Here is a 21,825-nt window from a genome sequence, read left to right as displayed (position 1 = left end):
AAGGGGTGTCAAACAGCAACAGCTTTTATTCCCCAGAACTTTTCCCTAAATTACACAGTGACGTGGAAGTCTGGGCAGTTCTCTTCTTTTTGCAAAGTGAAATGCAGAAATTTGCTGAAATATTATCATGAAACAGAGCCAAGGTGTTCCCATTTTCCAAGTAGAGGCACAAGCAACTGGGTTTTGCTCTTTGGAAAGTATGAGAGAATTTTTATTCATCTGTTTGCTTTAAGGGAGATCTGCTAAGTCAAAACCTTTTCATTTCATCCTGTGTGAAGCTGGAACACGAGGAGGGAACAAAATATAATTTATTTAACAATGTGCAAAAAAATTTATACAGAGAGGGGGCACAGGGTGCACGTAACCACAAAAATAATTTATTGATACACCTTGTAATTAATGGGAAGACAAAATGTCTTTCACTTTGTCAGTGAAAAAAATATCTGCCAGCTTCACCCAGAGCCAAAACTTTTCCATCTCCACTTGGTAGATCTGGGAGATAATTTAACATTTATTTGCTTTTGTTCTTCAGGTTGGTTCATTCTCATAAATCAACCTGCTCTGCATTTACACCTTAACTCAGGGTGGCTTTTGGGACACTCAGAGCATTTGGGACTTTGTCTTGCCTTGTTCTGTTCTCTCCTTTGGCCATTTGTGCTCAAGACATTAAAATTAGTCCTGGATTTATGATTCTTTCTTGCAGGGGACTCATTTAAATTCTACTTAAGGTGAAAAGGGGAAGAGATAAGGGAAGGGAAGGGAAGGGAAGGGAAGGGAAGGGAAGGGAAGGGAAGGGAAGGGAAGGGAAGGGAAGGGAAGGGAAGGGAAGGGAAGGGAAGGGAAGGGAAGGGAAGGGAAGGGAAGGGAAGGGAAGGAAAGGAAAGGAAAGGAAAGGAAAGGAAAGGAAAGGAAAGGAAAGGAAAGGAAAGGAAAGGAAAGGAAAGGAAAGGAAAGGAAAGGAAAGGAAAGGAAAGGAAAGGAAAGGAAAGGAAAGGAAAGGAAAGGAAAGGAAAGGAAAGGAAAGGAAAGGAAAGGAAAGGAAAGGAAAGGAAAAAGAAATCCATGGGGTGTGGTAGGAATGAGCACACAATTACAGCATCTCTGGAATATGCAGTTCTAATATATTGGATGTAAAAATAAATACAACATGATCTCCCAGGTTCAGGTTTTCTATCAATATATGAAATACTTCCAAATGAACTCACATCAAAGCCTGGTTACAAAGCTTTTGCTGAACTGAGTTCCTGGACTTGTTGCTGGCATTTGCTGAAAACGTTGTTTAAATTTGAGTGATTTCTTGTAGTTTAGAAAAAGGCTGGCAAAGAAAATTCAGGATGTTGGGAAGTGGAGTTTGACAGAGAACCTTGCAGAGGTGGTTTGTGTTTAGGAACCAGTTGCAGAGGAGGTGGTACCACAAAGCCCCTCCAGGCTTAGTGTGAAGCAATAAAATAAACATTGCAATCTGATTGTTAATGTTTCTCTGCTCTGCCTGCTTTGCATGGGGATGCCCAAAAAGCTGCAGAGGCAGAAATTCTGCCCAGTTTCAGAAAGGAGCTGCTCTGGGAGGGGGATCAGCCTCTGCATTCACTGCAGCCTCACCCCTGGAGCAGCTGAGATAAAGAGATGGAAATCAGAGAATGGGCTGGGCTGGAAAGGATCTTAAAGAGATTTTGGCTGTGGACACCCTTCAAAGCCTCTTCATTGGTTTTGTGTGAACTTTGAGCTCAAGGACACCTGAGCACGGTGTAAATGAATCCTTGGTGCTATTCTTACACCAAGGCAGAGGAGAAGTGCAGCAGGATCCAAAAGCAGTGGACCAGCTCCAAGATAAACATCCAGGCTGGAAATATCGACAGAGTGAAACAGAAAACAGAATGGGAACCAAACCTGAAAAGAAAGACTCTTAAAGCCCTGCAGTGCTGCATCATCATTAAAACCCAACACTTTGTCTTGTGCAGCTTCCACCCAACCCTCACCAGGGTTTTGTGGGGTTCAGGCAGTGCAAGAATCATTTATGGGGCAGCTCTCAGACCCCAAACCCTGTGCTGTGGTCGGGCTGGGATTGTTCCTGCATTGTTCCATCCCTGTTCTCCACCTGCTGCCTGCTCTCCTCCCCACTCAATCCAACCAGAACTGGCACAAGTGATTAAAGCCAGTCTGCAATCAGAAACACCTCCAGGCTTGGATTGACTTCCAGTTCGTTAGTTAGGACTTAATCATTAGGATTTAAGCTGGTCTGTAAATGTTAACACATTAATTGCTGAGTTAGGCTTGGTTTCCATCCTGCTGGAGCTCAAGGGACCTTTCCTTGTGTGGGATCAGGATCAAGAAGCAGAAACACATCCCGACCAGGGATGTGGTGATTCCTCACTCAGAGCAGGTGAAGGATGATACCAAACACGGAGTGTGGAAAAGGAATGTGGACTCAACCTCTATCCCAAGAAACCAAGAGCTGTGTTTAAAGCCAAAACCTCATGGCTGTGTTTAAAACCAAAAATCGATTGCTGTGTTTAAAACCAAAAACTCAGAGCTATGTTCAAAACCAAAAACTCAGAGCTATGTTCAAAACCAAAAACTGAGAGCTGTGTCTAAAGCCAAACCTGATAATAGCTGTGTTTAAAGCCAAAAACTGATAGTGGTGTTTAAAACCAAAATCCAATCTCTGTGTTTAAAGCCAAAATCCGATCTCTGTGTTTAAAGCCAAACCTGAAAATATCTGTGTTTAAAGCCAAACCTGAGAAATATCTGTGTTTAAAGCCAAAGCTCTGCCAGGGGGCAGCAGGAGGTGGGGAATGTGTTTAAGCTGCAGGAGCCCTTCACGCTTTTGTGGCTTTTGTGGCTTTTCGTGTCGGGCTCCGGGCTCTGGGTTTGGATGGATTTGGATGGAATGTCTGGAAAAGCGGAGGGTTGATCACCTCGGCAGCATCTGTTCAGTGGGAAAGGGTTTGGGAGAGCTGTGGCTGCTCCCCAGAATTGTTGTGTTGTGGGGAGCGGTGGCTCAGGGAGCTGCTGTTCAGTAGAGGAACCTCCCAGCCCTTTTTTTTAATCCCCAAAACCCCCAGAGCAGAGTCCAGGGCACCACGGAGTTTGTCATACCCTGATACTCCTGTTCTTTTCATTTGTTTTATCCTTCTGCCCCATTATGGAGCTGATTCCCAAAATAATCCTAAATAGTTCCTGCTCCTCATGAGCTACTATTTCCCTGAGTGAATTCCTCTGGATGCAGAGCTGGTGGCATCCTGACCTTTCCTCTTTATCCTGATCTTTCTCTCCTGAGATTATCTGCAAAATCTGCTCTTCAGGGCATTTCCAGCCAGGTGAGCTGTGGCCCTGCTCACTGAGTGTCCTTCCCTTCAATGGGGAGCCTTTGGGTGGTCCCTGAGTGAAATTCCAGGAGAAATTTAGCCTGGAGAAAAGGAGGCTCAGGGGGGACCTTGTGGCTCTGAACAAGTCCCTGACAGGAGGGGACAGCCGGGGGGGATTTGGGATTTTATCCCAGGAAATAGGGACAGGAGGAGAGGGAACAGCCCCAGGCTGGGCCAGGGGAGGCTCAGGTTGGATATTTTGGAAATTTGCTTTACAGAAAGGGTGGTCAGACGTTGGCACAGTGGTGGAGAGCCTGGCTGGAGTTACCACACATGTAACAGCCTCAGGCTGCACAGGAAGGGTTTAGATTGGATATTTGGGGGGAAATTTCTTCCCAGAAAGGGTTTTCCAGCCCTGGGCAGGGGTGGACTCCCCATCCCTGGAGGGATTTCAAATCCCTGTGGATGTGGCACTTGGGGACATGGTCAGTGGTGGCCTTGGCAGTGCTGGGGATGGTTGGACTCAATCTTAGAAGCTTTTTCCAATCTTAAGGACTCTATGATGCTATAATTCTATAAAAATAATAAACAGCTAATTAATTACATCCTATCTGGGCATTTAATGACGAGAAGATGAACTCAACTCCGGATCCTGCAGCCGCTGTTGGGTTTTTTTCAGCTCAGGTTTCAATTTTTCTCTTCAAGAACCAACAGAACCAAAATATTTCCACCAGAGCTGACTCCCTGCAGGATCCCAAGGATGTGATTGTGTATCCATCCATCCATCCCTGCTTCCATCTCAGGTGTCTTCGTTGCCTGAATCCCTGAGGCACCTCAACCTTCCCTAGGGCTGTTAATGAAGAGTTTAATTAGCAGTTAAAAGTTGTGCTTTTTCAACCCAACTTTCCAATGCTCTTGGAAATATCTTGGAGCCACCATCCAGTGAAATGGACCCTTTCTCAATGATTTATCGATGCCAAGATGGGCCATGGAGGAGTTTTCCATCTTTCCCACCCCCTCGCCTTCACACTCATAAATTACCTCATTTAATCTGCAGAGTTTGGCTTCTCCCCGTGAGCGCTGCGGGAACCCAGGGACTCTGCTGTGTCAGTCCAGCAGTGCCAGGAGAGGTTTGGGGTGTCCTGGAAGGGGATCCCAGCGCTTCTCCCTCTAATCCCCTTAGCCGGCTCCAGCCGCGGTGACAGCGGTGACAGGGAGAGCACAAAGGGTGGGAGACTTCAAAGGATTCCCCCTGGAATTTGCATTTTTCCAAGCTCTCACAGCCAAGGTCTTCAGGAGGGGATGAAAGTGGCTTTTGTTGAATTTTAATGGAGGAGTTGATTAAAAAAAAAAGAAAGTGCTGATTTTTTTCCTTATTAAGGCGTAGTGTGATTTCAGTGATGGGTTTTTGGCATCTGGGGGAGAGAGGGGAAGGGAAGGGAAGGGAAGGGAAGGGAAGGGAAGGGAAGGGAAGGGAAGGGAAGGGAAGGGAAGGGAAGGGAAGGGAAGGGAAGGGAAGGGAAGGGAAGGGAAGGGAAGGGAAGGGAAGGGAAGGGAAGGGAAGGGAAGGGAAGGGAAGGGAAGGGAAGGGAAGGGAAGGGAAGGGAAGGGAAGGGAAGGGAAGGGAAGGGAAGGGAAGGGAAGGGAAGGGAAGGGAAGGGAAGGGAAGGGAAGGGAAGGGAAGGGAAGGGAAGGGAAGGGAAGGAAAGGAAAGGAAAGGAAAGGAAAGGAAAGGAAAGGAAAGGAAAGGAAAGGAAAGGAAAGGAAAGGAAAGGAAAGGAAAGGAAAGGAAAGGAAAGGAAAGGAAAGGAAAGGAAAGGAAAGGAAAGGAAAGGAAAGGAAAGGAAAGGAAAGGAAAGGAAAGGAAAGGAAAGGAAAGGAAAGGAAAGGAAAGGAAAGGAAAGGAAAGGGGAAAAGGCACATAAAGAAAATAACCTGTTCCCTACCCGGCTGTCATAATCCCTAGAAATATTCCAGTATCATTTATCCAAGTTTGAGAGCCAGGGAGGAGCTGGCTGGGCTGGGCAGGAATAACAAAGAAAAAATATCAACACATTTTCATTGAGCACCTCCTTTTGCTGGGACCTCGAGCAGAGCAGAGGTGTCTGTCCAGAAAATTCATCCTAAAAAATCTCAGTGCCAAATATCTCCGAGTGGATCATCAAAGGAAGGAATTGAAAGGGCTGATTCATGGATTTGGGATTTCAGGGATCAAAACCCCACTCAAACTCCCTGCTCAGTGCTGATTATTCAAAATACCCAGCGCCTGCTTTTCTTTGCTTTGTTTGAAGAGCATTGGCAAATAATTTCCCATCTGGATTTCTGGATTAAATGTCTCCTGGATGGCCTAAAAGAAAGCACCTAATGAAAGAAATGTGTCTGTTGAACTCCTGTCTCAGTTTTGGGTTCTGTTTGAGCACTAAATGTTACCACACACGGAAGGCTGAGCAAACATTTCCCATTTCCAGGGTTGGATTTTCTATATACACTTGAAATTCTGCTTGCATGACTCTTCCTGCGGTGTTTATCAATATTAAGCACGAGCTCGGTTCAAAAATAGAAAACTATGTGTTAGCTGCTTTAAATAAACATCAATCCTATTTTTCCAGGCCGTTTATATTTCTCTTCTAATCAAGGCTGGGTGTATTTCTGAGCAGAGCCTTAAAAGCCTTCATTTCATACAACATTAATGTGTGTTTTGGCTGAGCCGAAATGCCACTTTTTTACCAGGCACACGAAGGGGGTTTTATTTAAACAAACGAATATCTGAGCTCTTTTTGAACAGAAGGAAATAATCCTAATTGTTTTCAATATTTGACAGTCACCTTTTTTGTTGTTTCTGGCTGGTTTCAGGGATGAGTATGAGGAGGATGGGTTTTGCCAGCCCTACAGGGGCATCGCCTGCGCCCGTTTCATTGGGAACAGAACCATCTACATGGAATCCTTGCACATGCAGGGGGAAATAGAAAACCAGATTACAGGTGAGTAAAAACTCCTTGGCTGCTTCCCCACCGAGCTGTCTGCTCCCAAAAATCATAAACAGTGACATGACTTTGCTTTGGTTTTTATTCCCTCTTGCCATGAGCTCGTCTCTGCAGTTCCAGCTCCTCCCAAAACACCTAAAAAAAAAGATTTTTTCAAGAAGGGGCTGTGTGTTTACAGCTTCTGGGAGACTCAGTGCTGCTGTTACCCCAGCAGGTTTTGGAAAGCAAAGGGGAATAATAATAATAATGATGCTGGAAGGATTTAGGTGCTGGGAAAAGCTGCATAAATAATGCAGCAGGTTCGTGGTTTTCCTTTGGATTTAGGGGAGAACCAGTTGCCATTATTTTTGTGGGATGTGTTGATGGAGTTGCTGAATTCACGGATATCATAGATATCATGATATTCTCTATTTTTCATATAAATTAACTCGGACTGATCCTAGCCCTGGTAATCATCTCTGTATTCAGATTTTTTAATTTTTTTTTTTTTTTTGCTGTCAGAATACCCCAAATTTCTCTTCTCCCTCTGTCTCCAAACATTGTCAGCATTGCAAAAAAAGGCTTCATTTCCTCAAGAAAGGCAACGTGGACCCACCAGTTCATAATCTTCCAACATTTAATTTAGAAAGTTATTTGGGATTTTATGAAAGTTGTCACCTTCCACGAAGGAACCAGTGAAGGAAATTGAGATTCACCTGTTGGGCTTCCAAACATTGCATGAAATTGTAAATTATTCTAAGTTATTGGGGAGGAAAAAAGGAATAATTAAAGGAATAATTACATTTAGGGATTGGGTAATGAGCTTAGCATTAATCCCATGTTGAAAACCTGATGTATTTTTCCTTGTCAGTGAAATCTTTAATAATTTCCAGTGTAATTAGTGCTGTGCATTCCTGTTCATCACCTGCACGGCTGCAGCGGGAAGGGAGGCTTTTACTGGGAGGGCAAAACATCCCTGTCCTGGTTTGGAAGGACAGGAACCTGCCAGGGAAAGCTGGGGCTCCCTTTGGCATGGAGAATGTAAACCCCCTCCCTCCAAATTATTATAATTTTGCAATTAGGGGCTTTCAGGCAAAGATGTGGGAATAGGAATAACAGTTCTTTACGACCTGACCCCTTGTTGGTCCCAATAAACCCTCCTGCAGTGCCAGATGTGGCTCTGCTGGAGCAGAGATGATCCTGTAGAAGGTCCAGTGGTGCTGAGCTGGGTCTGGGCTCCCTCTGGGAATCCAAACAGGCTGTGCTGGGGTTCCCAATGCCAGGTTTGATCCAGGGGGGAATTCCGGGCTCCTCCCCCTGGGTGGAGCATCTCCCGTGGGATGATGGAATTGTCTCAGCCCTGCAGTGACCTGGATGGGCCCTGGACAGCAGAGATCCCCTGGGGAAAGAGGGGGCCTGGAAGGGATAAAGAGCTCTGCCCCAGCTGGTTTAACAGCAGAGATCCCCCAGAGTGATGAGGGACAGGTCCTGGAAGGGATAAAGAACTCTGCCCCAGCTGGTTTAACAGCAGAGATCCCCCAGAGTGATGAGGGACGGGTCCTGGAAGGGATAAAGAACTCTGCCCCAGCTGGTTTGAATAGCAGATATCATATGGGTCATGATATTCCATGGGTCCTGGAAGGGATAAAGAACCCTGTCCCGCCTGGTTTAACAGCTTCCCATTAAGAGGAGATACCCACCTCCTCCTCCTGGAGTTATAGAAATGGGTTATACAAGACATAAAGCAAAAAAAAAAACATCTCCCCAGCCAGTTTGAACAGATGGCAAACAGGAGACACATTTTTGATCACATATTACAACCCAAGCCAATCCCCCAGCTCACCCCTGGCGTGTGTTTTTCAGCCGCCTTCACCATGATCGGCACCTCCAGCCACCTGTCAGACAAGTGCTCGCAGTTTGCCATCCCCTCCCTGTGCCACTACGCCTTCCCCTACTGCGACGAGACCTCCTCGGCCCCCAAACCCCGGGATTTGTGCCGGGACGAGTGTGAGATCCTGGAGAACGTCCTGTGCCAGACCGAGTACATCTTCGCCAGGTCCAACCCCATGATCCTGATGAGGTTGAAGTTGCCCAACTGCGAGGACCTGCCCCAGCCCGACAGCCCCGAGGCCGTCAACTGCATCCGCATCGGGATCCCCATGGCCGATCCCATCAATAAAAGTAGGTGGACAATGTTGGGTTTTTCCATGGGGAAGGTGCTGCCGTGCCAAGGTTGGCTGGAAGGGCTCGTCCATCCCACTTTGGGCTTTGATAGGTCGCAGGTGAATTTCCCAGCTCCAGCTTGAGCAAAAAGGGTAGGAATTCTGAAGGATTTTTTTAGGAATTATGAAGGGTTTTTTTCAGGAATTTTGTAGGGGTTTTTTCAGGAATTCTGAAGGATTTTTTCAGGAATTATGAAGGATTGTTTTTCATAAATTCTGTAGGATTTTTTCATGAATTCTGAAGGATTTTTGTCAGGAGTTCTGAAGGGTTTTTTCAGGAATTATGAAGGTTTTTATCACAAATTCTGAAGGATTGTTTTTCAGAAATTGTGTAGGATTTTTTCAGGAATTCTGAAGGAATTTTTTTCATGAATTCTGAAGGATTTTTTCAGGAGTTCTGAAGGTTTTTTTCAGAAATTCTGAAGGATTGTTTTTCAGGAATTCTAATGGATTTTCTCAGGAGTTCTGTAGGATTTTTTCAGGAATTCTAAAGGGTTTTTCTCAGTAATTCTGAAGGATTTTTTCAGGAATTCTGAAGGGTTTTGTCAGGAGTTCTGAAGGATTTTTTCAGGAATTCTGAAGAGGTTTTTTTTCAGGAATTCTGAAGGATGTTTTTCAGGAATTCTGAAGGATTTTTTCAGGAGTTCTGAAGGATTTTTTTAGGAATTCTGAAGGATTTTTTCAGGAGCTGTGAAGGATTTTTGTGGATTTTTCCACAAAATGTGGATTTTTCTACCCAATTACAAAACACCACTCAGACCAAGGAATGGCCTACACCCAAAATCCTCCATCTTGTTTTATATATATTACTATATCCTAAACCTTCAAACTCTGAGTTTTCCCCCCTGTGCTATCACACACTTCTATCCAAACCCCACACCCACAATCCCAGGGCTGTCACTCAATTTTGGAGCCTTTTCCACGGCCTCAGGTCAATGCAGTGTTTGCTTGGGGGTGGTCAGTGCCTGTCAGCACAGAAATCTGGAATTCTCTGTGAGTTCCAACATTCCTCCCCAGATCTGCTTCACCCAACACCCACCTGGTGACTCTGTTTGTTGGTTTTTTTTGGTTGTCTTTGCAGACCACAGGTGCTACAACAGCACGGGCGTGGATTACCGCGGCACAGTGAGCGTGACGCGCTCGGGGCGGCAGTGCCAGCCCTGGAACTCGCAGTACCCCCACACCCACACCTTCACTGCCGCCAGGTACCCCGAGCTCAACGGGGGCCACTCCTACTGCAGGAACCCCGGCAACCAGAAGGACGCCCCGTGGTGCTTCACCTTGGATGAGAACTTCAAGTCGGAGCTCTGCGACGTGCCGGCCTGTGGTAATGCCTGAAATGGTTTGGGTTGGAGTTGGAGGGCAAAAAGGGGAAGGGTTTGGTGCTCAAAGTGTGTTTTGTGAGTTCTCAGGAACAGAGTTGGCTGGCCCTGCTCTGAGGAGATCTTTGCTGCCTCTTGCAGTGATGAAGTGGTGGCATGAAAATCATTTCCTGGGGAGTGGCTGTGTGCTGCCAGCTCAAGTGTCCAGGTCTGCTCGGGGAGGTGGTGGAGTCACCATCCCTGGACTGGATGTGGCACTTGGTGCCAGGGTTTAGTTGAGGTGTTAGGGCTGGGTTGGACTCCATGATCCTGATGATCTTCCAACTCAGTTCTTCTGTGAGTTCTGTGAAAGTGCTCCTGGCTTTCCAGGTTGTTGTTCCAATCGGTAAAACCCCTTAGGCCAAATTAAATCATAGAAACATGGAATTGTTTAGGTTGGAAAAGCCCTCTGAGGTCATGGAGTCCAACCATCCCCACCACTGTCCCACATCCCCAAGTGCCACATCCACAGGGCTTTTAAATCCCTTTTTAAATCCTTTTTAAGACCCCACCACTGCCCTGGGCAGCTGTGCCAGACATGGACAACCCTTTCAGTGAAGAAATTTTCCCTGATGTCCAATCCAAACATCCTCTGCTGTAACTTGAGGCTGTTCCCTCTCCTCCTGTCCCTGTTCCCTGGGAGCAGATCTCAAATCCCCCCTGGCTGTCCCCTCCTGGCAGGGAGTTGTGGGGTCCCCCTGAGCCTCCTTTTCTCCAGGCTGAGCCCCTTCCCCAGCTCCCCCTCAGGAATTCTCCAACCCCTTCCCAGCTCCTTTTCCCTCCCTGGCCATGCTCCAGCCCCTCCATGGTTTTCTTCTTGTGAGGGGCCCAAAAACAGGGAGAAGGTTGAGATGCACACGATAGAGCCCAGACTATCTGCCTTCCCCCTGATCTACCCTTTCAGTAAGAACATAATTTAGATCCCATTTTGGCATCGATTCCCATCTTTCCATTAATTGAAAAAGACTTTGGAGCAGGCTCAGAACATGTCTCACTGCAGGAATGTTCATAACCATAACCAGAAAAAATTTAATTTTGGTTCTGGCTATGGAGCAGCAACATCAAAGGTATCTCCTTTCCGAGGGGAAAGGTAAATGTTACTGTGACAACTCGTAGGCAACATCAATTTTTGTGTGAAACCTTGAATTTCCATAACATTTCTGGCATGTCCATGTAACTAGCTGTAATTTTTTTTCTTGGCCTGTTTATCAATATTGTTATTTCTACACGCAGATAAAACAATTAGGACTCATTTGTTCAGGTCTTCCATTCACTTCCCCCCCGGGGGTCTCTGAAAAGCAGAATCAAACGAGATCTGAATCTCCCTTTTTGTTCATTTTTGCAAACCCAAAATGCAGCAGTTCTGTAAACACAAACTTCAAATCCATTTTAGAGGAGCTGGCAATGTCACCTCTGTTTTTTGAACAAGGCCTGAGCTGTGTTGGCAGTGCTGGTTTAAGAGTTGGATTCCCTGATCTCCGAGGGCTTTTCTGACCTCAAACAATTCTGTGGTTTTCCCCCCATTTTTCAAATCCTGTATCTCTTCTGGTGTTATTTCACCAAAAATAACACAAAACTATCCTGAATATCCTTGTGCCAGTCCCCTCTAGACGGGCTCTGAGATGCCAGGCCTGGCTCAAGCTTTTGATCTGGGATTCCAAGGCTCTTTTGGAGCCAAATTCTCTGATTTTTAAGCTTTGCTTGATAATAACTGAGATAGGCTGGAGAATTCCCAACAAAGGTTTTAATTGCCAAAACCTCTCACTGCTGCCTTAAATGGTACTCGTTGTTCTGTGGCTTTATTATCCTAAATACAAACAGAGCTCCATCAGGTGAGCAGTAATTAAATTGTTAAATGCTAATCTGCATATTAAAACCAGAATACCGCGTGGGACTCGCATTCTGCTGGTTTTGCACTGCCTGAAAGAGCCATTTCAGGCCCATTTTTAATCAGCATTGTGCTGTTCTGCCTCGCTGGGACATGCCTAGATGGGAAATGGATTTAATTAGGGTGGCTCCCAAGAAGCCCATTAACCTAATGAGGCTTCACGGCAGGGGCTGCTACTTAATAAGAAGAATAATAATTGCTTTTGACTGGAATAGCTCAGGTGGTGAACTGGTGCCCAGGTCTCCCCTCTGCCTCGTGCTGCTGCTTTCTTCTCCTTTCTTCAACTGTATCTCAACAAGCTGGGAGAGATTTGTTTCCTCCAAGTTTTTGTCAACCCAATGGTGGGGAGATGTGAGACACGGGGTAATTCCAGCATGAGGTTGGGAAGGGCAGTGTGTGAATCCCTGCCTCTCTGGGAGCAGAGAAAATGCCATGGGGGTGGTGCTGGAGCCCTCTCCCCTTTCCCAAAGGCTGAAGGAATATTTGGGCTCCCTCTCAATTAAAAACCAGATGGCACAAGTTGATCTGAAAGGAACAATCAGAGAGGAGCGTGGGGAGCAGAGGACAAGCGTGAGCCTGGGACAGTCACAGCAAAGTGACACCCAAAACCATTTGAACTTTGCCTCTGTCACAATTTGAGTCGAGCCCAAGCTTCAGATCAAGTTCATGTTTAATGAAGTGCATTAAAGAGATCTGTGTGGGGCCGCTGAGCACTTGGAGTACAAATCCAGCCTGGAAAACACAGACAAACAAACTGGAGTGACCCGGCGGGGATAATAAACCATTCCTGTTCTCCCAGACTCCTCAAGGCTGCCTTGGGAATTCCCAATTCCCTTGGAAACAGCCGGGGCTGCCTGGGCTCCAGGGATCCTTGAGTTCCCCTGTGGTGAGTGCCTTAATCCGGGTGTAATTCCAGCCTAAACCTTGGGAATGCTACAGCAAATGGTAGAGAAATGGTAGAGCAGGGCAGGATGGGTGTCCCTGTGCCCGAGGGCACTCGAGATGAGGGATCTGTCCCTGTGCCCAGGGCACTGGGGATGGAGGAACTGTCCCTGTCCCTGTGGCACTCAGAGAAGGGGATCTGTCCTTTTCCCTGTGCCTGGGGCACTTGGGATGAGGGATCTGTCCCTGTCCTTGTGGCACCCGGGGATCTGTCCCTGTCCCTGTGCCCGGGGAACTCGGATGAGCATTCTGTCCTTTTCCCTGTCCCTGTCCCTGTGGCATTCAGGGAAGGGAATCTGTCCTTTTTCCTGCCCCTGTGCCTGGGGCACTCGAGGAAGAGGATCTGTCCTGTCCCTGTGCCCGGGGCACTCGGGATGAGGGATCAGTCCATGTCCCTGTCCCTGTCTCTGTCCATGTCCATGTCCATGTCCATGTCCCTGTGGCACTCAGGAAAGGGAATCTGTTCTTGTAAACCCAGCAGGGGCTGCCTGAGCTCCTCCCAAACCCTCTCCCCTCTCCCGCTGCATTTCCCTGGAGCAGCATTTCCCTGGAGCAGCATTTCCCTGGAGCAGCGTTTCCTGGGGAGCCATAGCCAGCCAGAGATGCAGTGCTGGATATCCTGGGCACTGTCAAAGAGGGGATCGTGTTTCCAAAAGGCTCTGGGAAGAGCCCTGAGAGGGATCAGGGATTGTAGGGAGCCTTTGGACTGTGTTACACCATCCTCCTTCCCAACCCTTCCCTTGTATCCCTGCTCCAGCTTTCCTGGCACCTCGCACTGCTCACCTGGTTCTGTTTGTAGTCAACTGTTCTTTTTTCACTTCCATCTGCTTTTATCCATTCCTTTTTGGTGGAAAAAGATTGGTTGAACCTTTAAAGGCAGGCAGCTCAATCCAAAGTGTTCTCATTTAAATTGTCTCAAACCAAGACACAAAATCAGGAGTTTGTGTTCCCACCAGAGCTTTTCATGGAATCCAAGAATGGTCTGGCTTGGAAGGACCTTAAAAATAATTTAGTTCCAAGTCTCTGCCATGGGAAGGGGCACCTTCCACAGGTTTCTTCCATAAGGTGGTTTAGAAATTCCCTTTTCTGTGGATCTGTGTTAGGCCACGAGCTCATTTCATCCCAAACCAAGGCCACCTCACAGCATCCCACTGTTTGACCTTACAGGGGCAGTTCCTGTGTGTCCTCACAGAACTGGAACTCCACAAAATAACTTTTCCTTTTAATATTAATTAATTAAAACAGCATTCAAGCTGGATTTCAGCAAGATAAAAAGGATGTTTTATTCATTTTAACACTTTTAGTTGACCCAGGGATATGTTTGGCTCCGCAGGATGTTTCATTCTTTGTTGGGTTTGATTTTTTTTTTCCTTTCTGAACCAGATTACAAGGATTCCAAGGAAAAGAATAAAATGGAAATCCTGTACATCCTGGTGCCGAGTGTCACCATTCCCCTGGCCATAGCCCTGCTCTTCTTCTTCATCTGCATCTGCCGCAACAACCAGAAATCCTCGTCCCCCCCCGTGCAGAGACAGCCCAAACACGTCCGGGGGCAGAACGTGGAGATGTCGATGCTCAACGCCTACAAACCAAAGGTAAAGCCACGTTTCTGCACCCACAGGGCCCTTTCCTGGATTAGGGATGGGGCAACTGAGAGGAGTTTTTAAAACTTTAATTTAATTTAATTTAATTTTGCTTTATTTTATTTATTTTACTTTCTTTTCTTTTCTTTTCTTTTCTTTTCTTTTCTTTTCTTTTCTTTATTTTACTTCATTTCATTTTACTTTATTTTATTTTTTAAAATTTTTATTTATTTTATTTTTTATTTTATTTTTATTTATTTATTTATTTTATTTGTTTTATTTTACTTTAATTTTTTTATTTTATTTTATTTTACTTTATTTTATTTCATTTCATTATAATTTATATTTAATTTAATTTAATTTCATTTCATTTTACTTTATTTTATTTCAATTTTATTTATTTCATTTTACTTTATTTTATTTTATTTTACTTTCTTTTCTTTTCTTTTCTTTTAATTTATTTTATTTTATTTATTTTACTTCATTTTATTTTATTTTACTTTACTTTATTTTACTTTATTTTCTTTCATTTCATTATAGTTTATATTTTATTTAATTTCATTTAATTTCATTTTACTTTATTTTATTTTAATTTTATTATTTCTTTTTTTTTCTTTCTTTTTTTTTTTAATTTTATTTTAAAGCTATCAAGCTTTAAAAATTCTCTACAAATCCATTTCCCACATCCACCCTCGCTCTCTCCACAGGCAGGGAGGGAAATACTCCCAACATCCCAGCACTGAAATATTCAGGTGGTTTCCAGCCTGTGATTTGTGTGATTTTTTTGTGAGGGTTTTCTCAGCAGCAGCAGCAGAATGTGCTGGACCAAGGGGGTAATTCCTGTGTGTTTGTGTCCCTGGAGAAATAATGGAGTTTCTGTGTGATAAAGCAAGAAAACCCTTCCTAAAACATCACTGAAACACCTCATTGAATTGAGAGAGTAATGCAGGTAAAGCTGTGATTCAGCATTTCCTCAGGAGAGCTTTTCCTGGCCCTGCTCAGTCCATCTGTCACCTCTCACTCAGCTCAAACCACCTCTGGAAAGATTCCTGCCTTGAGGTTTTCAGGTTTCCCCATTCCCCATTCTGCTGAGAGCAGAAATTACCAAAACAGCCCCAAAAACTCTGCCTGCAGAAGCTGGGGTTTGGCTTCACCACAGACCCACTGCATTCAGGGAGAATTTTAAAAATCATTTTGATTTTATGGAGAATTTTAAAAATAATTTTGATTTTATGGAGAATTCTAAAAATAATTTTGATTTTTTTTTTTCCTGATGTCCTGGGATGTGCAGGCCTGGCTGTGTCACCCAAGGCAGGGCTCTCCTGCCATCCACAGGCCCTGAAGAACATTTCCCTTTGATCCTGGAAAATATCCCAGGATATTTTATGGTTCTTCAAGAACTTGCTGGGCTTTGTTCCTTTGGAATTTGGTGGGCTTTGTTCTTTTGAAGCATTTTAGAGTGAAAACTTCTGTCTCGGTCCCCCCCACACACACTGGCCTGGTGAATTTATCTTCATTTTCCTTGGAAGTTCCCAATTCCAGCTTTCCTGTAGAGCTTGGAGTAGTTTTATCTCAAGGTATTGGTAGCAGTTAAAAAAAAAAAAATAAAATTAATAAAATCAGTGTTCAAACTGCATCTTGCATCCAAGCTCTTCCTGGAATATTTTGTTAAATTTGGAGTTGCTTCTTGCTCACTGTTCTGCTGGGAATTTGGGATTCAATCCTGGCTAAACTGAAGATGTTGGAAATGTTTTTATTGAGGATGCAATTCCCACCTTTCCTGCTGTCACATACAGCACAGGAAAACAGAAATTCCTCAAAATATTTGGCAAATATTGACCATTCTCTTCCCTTTCAATTTGAAACTCATGTGCTGCAAGAATATTTTCATTTTATTGATGCTAATTCTGAATTTTTCCCACTGGGAGAGCCAGTTCTCCCCATCTCCAGTGTTTTGATTGCCTTTCAAACAATATTTTCAAGGGAAGGAAATGGAATCTTATTTTTAAAATCGATGTCAGCTTTGGGTGAAAACACATTTAAGCTTCGAGCTCCCACTGAGGCAGTTGTTTGCTTGGATAAATAGGAATGTTAGCATTTCCTCTGGTTTTAAGTGATTCTTATTGCCTTCAAAATTATAATAAATTAAGGATATCTCACCCTGGAGCTGAAATAGAGGTGGAAAGGGTGGGTTTCTCCTTTCTCTTTCCCCTGACCTGCTGCCTCTTGTGTATTTTACACTTCCCTACATTTTGGACACCCGTGTGTGACAAATACTTGTCAAACAAAAGCTGAGCAGATTTACAACGTCCCCGCTCCAAATGAGCCCTTCCTGCCAAAACTTTATGACTTCATTTTCTTCCCCCCCACCCCCAGTTTTCCACTCTGTTGGTTCAAACAGACGGACCCTGGCTCAGGTCAGACAGAGGTCATTTCACTTTCATTACTAAAATATAATTTACAATATGCCAGACCTAAACAAGTTTTAGCCTAAAGGATTTGGGTAATATAAACCATCTGTTCCTCAACAATATAGCTAATTTCCTGCCATCACTGTGCAGTCTACTGGGCTGCCTGCTTAAATGGCTTTATTATTGTTATTATCATCATTATTGTGATTGTTAATGCAGTGTTTGTCTAAAAGTCGTAAGTGATCAATACAATTAGAATTAATTCAGGCTAAAATGGCTTTTTTTTTTTTTTTTTTTTCCCATGATTATTTGAAATGTCAGGGTTTTTTCCTCACATTGCCACTGGAAAGCTGGCCTTGCGTGATTTCAGGAATGCAAATGCCAATGTTTACACTAATTTACAGAGCCTAGATCCCAAACTCATTAACCTTAAATTACTACCTGTGGATTTACTGAGGGCCCTAAATGAGTGGGGTTGGGTGTTACAAGCACAAGTGGAAGTTGGGAATAACACAGGTTCTTTATGGCCCAGGAGTGAATATCTGCACACCAAAGGGCCATAAATAAAAATGTTTAAAAGGTTTGCCTTCCTCCTTTGAGAAACTCCCTGTCAGAGTTTCAGCGTGGAACAGAAATAGTGGGAACAGAAAAGGCTCTGCTGTACCTGGAAGGGTTAACAGCAAAGTCAAGGCAGAATTGGCTACAAGGACATGGTTTGTAAAACAAAATCATTTTTTTTTTTCCTGCTAAAACTCCAGGCCCTGGCCCAGAAAACACTTCAGCATGGACCTCTTAGAGCATGGGAATTGCCTCAATTCCTGAAATTAGTCACATTCAATTGGAAGTACAGAAATGCCCAAGGCCAAACGCTGAGATGTTGATGGTTCCTGCATGGATTTGGATCCAATGCTTGTTGTGTCTGACCTTGTGGGGAGGATGGAAAGGAATTCTCTTTGTTACCTTTTGGAGCATGGTGATCCCGTTGGGATCCTGTTGGAACTCTGGGCACTGAGAATTCCAGATTTCTGTGCTGACAGGCACTGACCCCCCAGCAAACACTGCATTGACCTGAGGCCATGGAAAAGGCTCCCAAAACTGAGTGACAGCCCTGGGATTGTGGGTGTGGGGTTTGGATAGAAGTGTGTGATAGCACAGGGGGGAAAACTCAGAGTTTAAGGGTTTAGAATATAGGAATATAGATATAAAGCAAGATGGAGGTTTTAGGGCAGAGGCTGAGCCCTTCTTTTTCACCTTCTCCTCCATGGGTCTGGGTGGGATTTTGTAATTGGGTAGAAAAATCCACATTGTGGGCCACGGGTGGTTGGTTATTGGGTAAAAGTAAAAATAATTTAAGTGTCATTTCATAATTGGACAATTTGTGCTTAAAAGAACTTATAAAGAGTTAGAGATAGAGCCATTTTTAATCTTGGTAGCTAAAACTCACAACTTCTGAGACTGCAATGTAGATAAGAACTAATAAACATCTGAATCCGAGCACAAAACATCTCTCATGCAATGAATCCTTGTTCCAACAAGAAAAATAAGATAAAAACCCACAGTGTTCCTCGGGCTGTGCCTGGCACCAGTGGGATCACTGCTCCCATGTCCATCTCCTTGGCTCCCACACCAGGAGATTTCACTTTAAAAAAGCTGTTTTCAATCCTGACGTGTTCTTGGTGTTCCCCTCGCAGAGCAAAGCCAAGGAGCTGCCGCTCTCCGCCGTCCGCTTCATGGAGGAGCTGGGGGAGTGCGCCTTTGGCAAGATCTACAAGGGCCACCTCTACCTGCCGGGCATGGACCACGCCCAGCTGGTGGCCATCAAGACCCTCAAGGACTTCAACAACCCTCAGCAGTGGGCGGAATTCCAGCAGGAAGCGTCGCTGATGGCCGAGCTGCACCACCCCAACATCGTGTGCCTGCTGGGCGTGGTGACCCAGGAGCAGCCCGTGTGCCTCCTGTTCGAGTACACCAACCAGGGCGACCTGCACGAGTTCCTGGTGATGCGCTCGCCCCACTCGGACGTGGGCTGCAGCAGCGACGAGGACGGCACGGTGAAATCCAGCCTGGACCACGGGGATTTCCTGCACATCGCCGTGCAGATCGCCGCCGGCATGGAGTACCTGGCCGGACACTTCTTCGTCCACAAGGACCTGGCGGCGCGCAACATCCTGATCGGGGAGCAGCTCCACGTGAAGATCTCCGACCTGGGGCTCTCCAGGGAGATCTACTCGGCAGATTATTACAGGGTGCAGAACAAGTCGCTGCTGCCCATCCGCTGGATGCCCCCCGAGGCCATCATGTACGGCAAGTTCTCCTCCGACTCCGACATCTGGTCCTTCGGGGTGGTTCTGTGGGAGATATTCAGCTTCGGCCTCCAGCCTTATTACGGGTTCAGCAACCAGGAGGTGATCGAGATGATCCGGAAGCGCCAGCTGCTGCCGTGCTCCGAGGACTGTCCCCCCAGGATGTACAGCCTGATGACGGAGTGCTGGCACGACCTGCCCTCCCGCAGGCCACGCTTCAAGGAGATCCACGCCCGCCTGCGCTCCTGGGAGGGGCTCTCCAGCCACACCAGCTCCACCACCCCCTCGGGGGGCAACGCCACCACCCAGACCACCTCCCTGAGCGCCAGCCCCGTCAGCAACCTCAGCAACCCCAGGTACCCCAACTACATGTTCCCAGCACAAGGCATCCCCCAGGGGCAGCTGGCGGGGTTCATGGGGCCGCCCTTGGCGCAGAACCAGCGCTACATCCCCATCAACGGGTACCCCATCCCGCCGGGCTACGCCGCCTTCCCCGCGCCCCACTACCCGCCCCAGGCTCCCCCCAGGGTGATCCAGCACTGCCCCCCTCCCAAGAGCCGCTCCCCCAGCAGCGCCAGCGGCTCCACCAGCACGGGCCACGTCACCAGCCTGCCGTCGTCGGGCTCCAACCAGGAGGCCAACATCCCCCTGCTGTCCCACATGGCCATCCCCAGCCACCCCGCGGGCATGGGCGTGGCCGTGTTTGGCAACAAAACTCAGAAACCCTACAAAATGGACTCGAAGCAGCCCTCCCTGCTGGGGGACTCCAGCGTGCACGGACCCAACGACTCCGTGATCTCGGCGGAATTGTAAATAACACGGGGCCTTTTGTACATAGAGCGCTGGAGGAGACTCGGAAAAGGGGACGAAATATTCTTTTTTTTTGGTTGTTTTTTTTTTTTTTGTTGTTGTTTTTTTTTGTTTTGTTTTTTCTATTTGAATATTTTATTAAAGGTCCTTTTTCTGGTTGTTGGACAGAATATTGCAGCAAAGTGTCTTCTGTGAAGTTTCACTGCTCGCCAGGATGGGCAGGCACGACCAGGCAGATCCTCCTGGTGGGAATCCTCAGCCTCCAGTTTCTCCAACTGCCACCGACAGTTCAAAGAGGGGAAGAGGGAATTTGAGTTTGGTTCTTTTTTTTTAATAAAAACATTTTATCCGACGCTTTTTCACAGCTTTTTAAACCTCCAGCGTGGTTTAAATCACATTTTTTTGTAATAGCGAAAACCATATTTTAATATTTGTCTCTTTTTTTAGGAGATGCAAAAGTTCGGAGATCTGGGTGTGCAATTTCAGTGCCAACAGGGAAAAAAATATTTGTAAATGTTGCAGTCGAGGATTGTGTTTCAAATATATGATCTGAGAGCTGAATCAATTACTTCAGGTGGGATTTTGGTCTTTGGTTTAGCTGCGAGTCTGAGCTCAGATTCAGACCAAAAGAAAAAAAATGTCATTTATGTGACAGCACAAATGCTGGAGTTATCAGCTTGCAGTCTACAAACCTCATCTGCTGCTGGCTGCTAAGGACAGCTGGAGCTCTAAAGGAATTGCCTTAAAGGAAATGAAATTAAAGGGCTTTAATTTCAGAACCTGAATCAACTTCTTCAAAGATAACATTTCACGATCTAGTGGCTCAAGCAGGAATTTTGTATCCTTTTGTTGCTATGCAACTGTGTAATGGAAAAGCGCCAAACCACAATTTTTATATATGACAATCAGTTTTCCCAGGAATATTTATTGTGCCATTTCAGTGACTCTGGCTCCAGTCACCCTGGAAAAAGGGAGATTCATGTTCCACCAGGCAGCAAATCCATCGATAGCAATTGTGTCTAATAATGTGAATTAGTGCTGATTTTCCACTTAGAAATGCACCATTTGTGTCATTAAAAAAAAAACCCCATTCAGGTAGAACCCATCGAGATTCTTCATTTGAAACCACTTTAATGAGTTACACACGTGCTGTGTACGGTACATTTTCCACAGACTCTTTCTTTTTTTTTTTTTTTTTTTTTTTTTTTTTTTTGTACTGAATAATATTTTTCCACAAAAGCCAATCTTTTTTTGCTCAGTCGACAATGTTGTATAATAGGACTTTATTTTTATCTTTTTTGCACAAAAAGCGTGATGATGATGATGTTTTTTGTACAGCAGAAGTGAAAAATACATCTCTGCATTTTATATCTTGGGCTGTTTTTTCTTTTGATTTTTTTTTACCCTGATGTAGATGTTCCTGAAATATATTATGGTGATACTCAGCCACTACCTTATACAAATATCTTTCTTTGTTTTTTTCACTGCATGCGTTTAATCACTGTATTACTTGATGATTGAGTTATTAATTACGGGCATTTCAATTAGGCGAGCATGAAAAGAAAAAAAAAAAAAAAAAGAAATGTAACAACAAAGGCTATTTTATAATTGAGATATTGTGCATTTTTGTATTTCACGTGCCAGAGATGATATTAAACACTGATTATTTTATGCTGCTGTTTATTAAAACATTGTTTGGCCACGAATACGTCGGCATTTCCTCCATCCTGAAGGACGTGGAAGGATCTCCCTGTCTTGGCTCCCAGGGAAGCTGAGTTGGAATCAGCCAAAAGCATCCTTGGCTTTAATCAGGAATTAGGAATAACTGAATCCTTCAGGAGCAGCACTGGGGTCATAAAATAATCCCTCTCACACTTTGTGGTTTTGTGTTCAAACCACTCAGTTGAAGGTTTTTCCTTGATTTCAAAGCTGGGTCCTTGAGGTTAAAATATTTTTAGGTGCCAACACAGCTCTGAACGACACACCTGGAAAGCCTTGGGAAGACCTCTCCCTCCCAGCAGGGAAAATCTGGGAATT

The 21,825-nt window shown here is 45.2% G+C and overlaps 1 protein-coding gene across 1 annotated transcript in view; it reads left to right on the top strand.

The window, feature by feature from the left end:
- ROR1 (receptor tyrosine kinase like orphan receptor 1) overlaps window positions 1-21,429 on the top strand; it is a 154,817-nt gene extending 133,388 nt beyond the window's left edge. The window contains exons 5-9 of the mRNA XM_083867968.1: window positions 6,159-6,286; window positions 8,132-8,449; window positions 9,572-9,817; window positions 14,065-14,276; window positions 18,367-21,429. Of these exons, the coding sequence (XP_083724094.1) occupies window positions 6,159-6,286; window positions 8,132-8,449; window positions 9,572-9,817; window positions 14,065-14,276; window positions 18,367-19,791 (2,329 nt within the window). The 3' untranslated portion in view covers window positions 19,792-21,429. The remainder of the gene's footprint in view (window positions 1-6,158; window positions 6,287-8,131; window positions 8,450-9,571; window positions 9,818-14,064; window positions 14,277-18,366) is intronic.
- Window positions 21,430-21,825: the final 396 nt, after the last annotated feature.

This window comes from Zosterops lateralis, assembly GCF_965231275.1.
Source record: "Zosterops lateralis genome assembly, chromosome: 9".
Taxonomy (NCBI): Eukaryota; Metazoa; Chordata; class Aves; order Passeriformes; family Zosteropidae; genus Zosterops; species Zosterops lateralis.
Note: the sequence above shows the minus strand (reverse complement) of the source record. Positions and strands in the feature narration are given on the sequence as shown.